At 39.2% G+C, this 5,947-nt stretch overlaps 1 protein-coding gene across 4 annotated transcripts; it reads right to left on the reverse strand.

Annotated features, from left to right (window-relative positions):
- Window positions 1–2,387: 2,387 nt before the first annotated feature.
- On the reverse strand, window positions 2,388–5,670 carry LOC131292840 (arginyl-tRNA--protein transferase 1). Of its 4 annotated transcripts, XM_058320931.1 has the most exons (7): window positions 5,525–5,670; window positions 4,826–5,460; window positions 4,587–4,730; window positions 4,358–4,507; window positions 3,013–3,173; window positions 2,634–2,943; window positions 2,388–2,557 (listed from the first exon to the last, which is right to left on the reverse strand). In XM_058320931.1, exons 1-7 carry the CDS (start codon window positions 5,610–5,612, stop codon window positions 2,468–2,470), a joined length of 1,578 nt encoding a protein of 525 aa, XP_058176914.1. In that variant the 5' UTR covers window positions 5,613–5,670; the 3' UTR covers window positions 2,388–2,467. The 4 variants fall into 4 exon arrangements, with proteins under 4 accessions (XP_058176914.1, XP_058176916.1, XP_058176915.1 ...); XM_058320933.1 differs by lacking the exon at window positions 4,587–4,730 and having other exon boundaries at window positions 4,376–4,507; XM_058320932.1 differs by lacking the exon at window positions 4,587–4,730.
- Between the last annotated feature and the right edge of the window lie 277 nt (window positions 5,671–5,947).

Raw genomic sequence — 5,947 nt, forward strand, 5'->3', positions numbered from 1 at the left:
GTTTGGTTTGGTTTTTCACACATTTGGTTTTTCTCAAACGTTTGTTAATGCTAATGAGACATTTGTAAGATAAAATGTAATCATTTAATTACATGCTCAAGAGACTTTTGTAAGATGAAATGTAATCATTTAATTACTATTATGTTTATGAGCATCTCAAATAAAATATAAGGTTTCAGTATAATGATGATAATTCTAGTATTTCTATTGCTATTGTTAAGTCTATTGGCAAAATCTGTCTCACAAACAAGTGCAACTTAAAAATAAAAACAAATTTCAAACACTTTTCTTTTCAACAATATTTAAAGAAAACATAAACACTTCTAATTGTTTGAAAATATATAAGGGAGTATCTTCGGTTGTGGAGTGGGTGTCGTTGTGGGCCACCCTTTATAACTTTTGAATATTTTGATTTGAAAGATGTCAATCTTGTTTGCCCGCTCACACGCTTTCCAGACTGCACCGTCGCGTAACGCGACGTCGCCTGACAGGCGCAGAACTCCATGCAAAAAAAACCTAGCGCGACACATGCATTTGATTTCTTCTGTGAGTGACAAAATAAATAAAAAAATCTTTATGTTTATAAATTTTATTAATTTTCCAAGGACAGTAATTCAATGTATACCCGGTTGACAGCAATTTAAATTTTGGCTGCTATCATGTAGCACCAGCAAGAGTTCCAGCAATCTGCCATGGGAAAAACTGCATAAAAATTTAATTTTTGTCAACCGGGTAATATTCAAAATTGATACACGACGTCCAGACTACAGCGCGACGTCGCCTGACACTCGGGGTCCACACTACAGCGCGACGTCGCCTGACAGGAGCTGAACTCCATAATAAAAAAACCTTACGCGATGTCGCGCGAATCGCGCTTGGTTTTTTTTTTGCATGGAGTTCAGCGCCTGTCAGGCGACGTCGCGTTACGCGACGGTGCAGTCTGGAAAGCGTGACAGGCGCTGAACTCCATACTCGGGGTCCACACTACTTCTTCTTCTTCTTCAATTCGGCGAGGATTTACTCCAGTACGGCTATTGAATCCAGCTTCCTGGGCCTTCGCAAGCTAACCTGGAGACATAGACCTCTATTGGTTTATGACTGGCAACTAAAGGTCATATGTCCTGGTTTTCTGTGGTTTTCGATTTTCTGTAGGCGTCGCCTTTTGACTGCCACCATGCGGCCAGGAGCACTGCTAGCCAACCACGCTAGTGCGCAGTCAAAATACGGCTGTTCACCCGCCGTAACGAAAGGAATATTTCCTTCCGTTTGTCAGATCGCACGAAACTCGTGATCCGCTTGATTACTCAAACAGCACGAGATGTGCGTCGGCTAGGATTTCTCTGACTTGAGCTCCAGCTCGGCGACACCACGCGGCCGTGCCTAAGATAACCTTACTTTTCAGCTAACCCTTTCAGGAACCTCGTGCACTGCTAACCATCCGCTCTGATGCGACGCCGAACTGGAACTGGGGGTCCACACTACAGCGCGACGTCCCGTCACGAAACGCGACGTCGCCTGACAGGTGGCCGAACTCTATACAAATAAAATGTCGCACAAATCGCGCTAGTGTAGAAGCAGCGAAAAACGCGTCGTCGCGCTAGCTCTTGTCAAATGTCAATTCGAAACGTAAACAAACCGACAGCTGGACAAAACGTAAACAAACCGAATCACAAACGCGAACAAAACGAGCAATAGTCTTCACGAAACATCGGATTTTTCGTTGTCGTGCCGAAACGTAAACAAACTGCTCTTCAACAAGTAGGAGATGACGGAGAAATATATACCTCCTACGGTGGGGCAAAATATCGTCGATGGTTGTTTTAGGTGGTTTTCTCAGTGAATTTCAAATGTTTTTTGAAACATTTTTTTTGTATGGAGTTCGGCCGCCTGTCAGGCGACGTCGCGTTTTGTGACGGAACGTCGCGCTGTAGTGTGGACCCCGAGTATGGAGTTCAGCCGCCTGTCAGGCGACGTCGCGTTTCGTGACGGGACGCCGCGGTGTAGTGTGGACCCCGAGTTAAAGTTAAAGTTAGCTAATGCCTTATAACGTTATAAGCAAAGAAAAAGGGGAGGGGTGGGGAGAGGGGGGGGGGGGGGGGGGGGGGTACTTCGAATAAAAAATGCGGCAAACATGGTAAGCTAAACTTTGAAAAAAATTTTTTTTTTAATATTTAACATAAATTTGATAAAAGTTCCTTTCCTATTCCCTCAGAAACTGTCAAATTTATCTCGAACACCCAGTAACAATTAGTTACTATAGGACTGTTTTTTTTAACATCAACCTTCTCACACATGTAATTTCTTTCAGTTGAAATATAAAAAAACCGAAAATTTCGTTAGCTGAGCTTTATCTGCGAAGCTTTTTTGCATAATTTAACCAATAAACGTAGTTGATAACAAACAATTAAACATGCATTCAGATGAAACAACCAAAACTGAAGTTGAAGGACACAATTGAGCTTCTATGCTATACTCCATACAACATCATCCTTTTAGCACACACTTTTCCTACCAGCTGGGCGTACGTTGAAACATCCGGGACGACCTGTGCGACCAACTGAAACAAGAAAATAAGAACATATCCAGACAAAATAAGAAGTCGTTCCAGTGGAATTTATCCGCAATAACTTTACCGAATACTCTGAATATCGCAAATACGATCTTCCAACAAGCAAAAGAACGTCCTGTAAATCTTGCTCAGTTGGCTTTTGTGCATCCTGCACTAATTTATCTTCGTTAAGCCGGTTATATTTGCGTGCATCAAGCTTGGACAAGATATTTTTGTCAAGTAAGTGCCAAGTGTAAGCCTCCGGACAAAGTAGACGAGAGGGTTGTAGGCTGCTTTTGTATCGCATTTTCGGACACGAATGTATATAAAATCCCATGTAATAGCTTGTAATGCTGGGATTAACACGGTACCGTGCCCTTGTAAACGCAATCTCTCTAAAAGTACAACATTAAACAATTCACATATATTATAACTTGAACAAAACACATTATAATCAAACGTACCTTAGCGAGCCATAAGTACCAAGGGAAAGAAATCTATACTCTGGATCGTAAAAAAAATATACAGAACTAACGCATAGTGGCAACACGTCGATCACACCCACAGCAATCAAACGATCATCCAACCAATACTGTTGATGGAAAGACCCGAAATCCGCCGAACCCTGAAATTAAAAAACAACGAAACGATACTCGAAATAAGACCTAACCGATAAGTCGCTCCGAAGAGTTTTAGTAAATACAGAACTTTTAAACCAAAGCATTAAATCCTCCCTTACTAAATTTCTGGTTTTGGAATAATCATATTTGACTTAACAATGTGAGCTGGTTGTTTGTCAGCAAGTACATAAATAATTTTAAACTTATAGATGGTCTTTTATGAACACTCTGCAATTGGGTAATTTGATAGGTATTTTTGAGGTGATTTTTAAATCATTATTTCGGAACTAAATTACTCTAAGTGAGCAAAATCATGCTATGAAAGCCAAATCATTCTGAGTTCATTCTTTAGAATTGATTCGCTATTTAAACTCACTCACTCTCAATTGACCCACGTTCCTGCATCGTTATTCTCATCACTACATAAAATAGGTTAATTTTAATACTTCAGACAAATTTAGGGGATATTGGCAAGATTTGCGAAATGAAAACAGTTTTGGCTAACCAACGACTTTGGTGGTGGAGCTTGTATGGTTTGGGTTGGACTTGAATAATAAGGGATTGGTTTAAGCTCCATAAAGTCGATCTGTTGGACTGGGCAGCTCCTTCGCCGTAATGGAGGATTCCAATACCTCGCATTTTTACCGAGTAATTAAATCGCAGGTAGCTCAGTAGGAACTGGACAGTGGTTATTAAGTGATATTCGTCAATTTAATAGAATATTACAGATACACCTGACATAACTATAAAAGCTTTCTCTAATCTTTTCATTGTTAATGAAAACAATTTGATAACCTACTAAAAAGTCAGCAAGATATAGATATGTATATAATTTAAAAAAAGCTACGCATTTGTTTTTAATGTTAAAATCACAAATATCAGCCTTTCGTATTACTGAAGTATGCCAGATATCTATAAACCAAAAAATCGATAATCATCTCTTTAATTTCCATTACGACGGTTATACAATGGTTGTGTTTTGTCTACCTTTGAGACCAAATGACCAAATTGGCAAAGAAAAGAACCCTTTTCATAGAGCAATATAATGTAACCATTTGCATTGCAGACGAGGGAAAAATGCTTCCAGCACTTCATCAAAAACGTAAGCATCAAATTTTGAAATATTAAAAGTTCATAGATTGCTATATTCATAACAAAAAAAAAGCTAACACATTAATAATACTAGTACCTTTAATGGTGATTTTACCAAAAAGTCGAGATAGTCCGCAACCGAACCAGGAGGATCACTATGAATACTCGTCTGATATTTGACATAGAGTGCGTAAGAAATGTCCAGGCTTTCTTGAAACTTTTTCCCGCCCGTGGGTAGAGTCACAATCTGATACCATTTTTTGTCACGAATGAAAAAAGAAGAAAACAAGCCAAAATTAGTCAAATCAATTGGTTGTATTAATTACCTTAAGGGGAGAATTGATAAGAAAACGTTTGAAACGTTCCATGCTGAGTTTGGACGATGGCTCTTTGTGTATGCTTTGTTGGTAACTACTGTATAGTTTAAACGTTGTAGGGATTGCACAATCTTTGGACTGAATGAATTTTACCTGCAAACCAAAAATAACACCATTCAGTCAGTAGATATGCTTTCAACGATGGAATAAGAACTTGTTCCAAAAATAAAATCAACATTTGTACGTACCGTCAAACGATGGGCTGATGGTTCGTTTTCCTTTGGAAATTCGTAAAGAAAATCTTCCAGCGACTTTTCTTTATTATGCCCCTTTCCAGCTAGCATTGATCGTTCTAGCTCTTCACCGGTAAGCCCTTTCTTTTGTAGTTTATCTCGTTTTCGTATAATTCGCATAAGTTTTGCTTTTTTTGGTACATCACTCACAGTCGGGTTGCCCATGCCATGCGAAGGCTTTAAGGCTTCGGCCCCTTTTTCACTCAAATCTTTCGATCGAGCTTTAATGGTTTCAGTAGTTTGTTTTGCAATGTCCATGGTAGGCTCCAAATATTCTAAATCAATTGGCTTTGTTGGCATACGCGGCGTCTCGATGTGCTCATGACTTAAAGTCCCAATCTCGCCAAAAGATTGTGGATTTTCTTCCTCATCGGATTCTCTTTTTCCATCACGGAGAAATTTGTTCATACGCTTAATTATCTTTTTGTGTGACTTATTTAATCGAAAATTAAGCGCATCGCATTTAATAGTATACGATGGACAGCAGGTAACATCCATGATTGGTTTATAACAATAACATCCAGAACGACGCCAGCCTCGATCGATCAGATCTTGGTAATCTTCACAGCTTAGTTTATATGCCCACATGCCTAAACAAAAAGGAAAGATTGAACTTTTATTTGCCCAGTTATATGCAAGCTATCTTTTCCATACCATAAGAGTGGCAAGAGTCCGATTGCTTGCAGTAACCACACTGATAGCTAGAACGTTTGTCGTAAAATTCTACCACTGAAAACGGCATACTTTTGCTTAGAATGTACGACGTACGGAGCAGAATAAAAATTTTCAATACTGTTTTGATGACTTTTTAAGGAGAATATTAGTGTTGTCAGAATCGGGATTCGGAAGATTCGAAAACTTAATCCCTTGACGGATTTTATCGGATTGCACCCCATTTGACCAATGCGGATCAGCTTTGATTCACTTGGGGTTTGGGCAAAGTGGATCAACCGACGAAATCGCATTGATTTTGATAGAAAAAATTAAAGGTTTAGTTTTGTTCATATATTCAATCTGTCAGTTTTTCTATTTTCAATAGTGAGGAACATGCTGTTTTCGTATGTGGTACCGCGTCCT

This window comes from Anopheles ziemanni, unplaced genomic scaffold, assembly GCF_943734765.1.
Source record: "Anopheles ziemanni unplaced genomic scaffold, idAnoZiCoDA_A2_x.2 scaffold_12_ctg1, whole genome shotgun sequence".
NCBI classification, from domain to species: Eukaryota; Metazoa; Arthropoda; class Insecta; order Diptera; family Culicidae; genus Anopheles; species Anopheles ziemanni.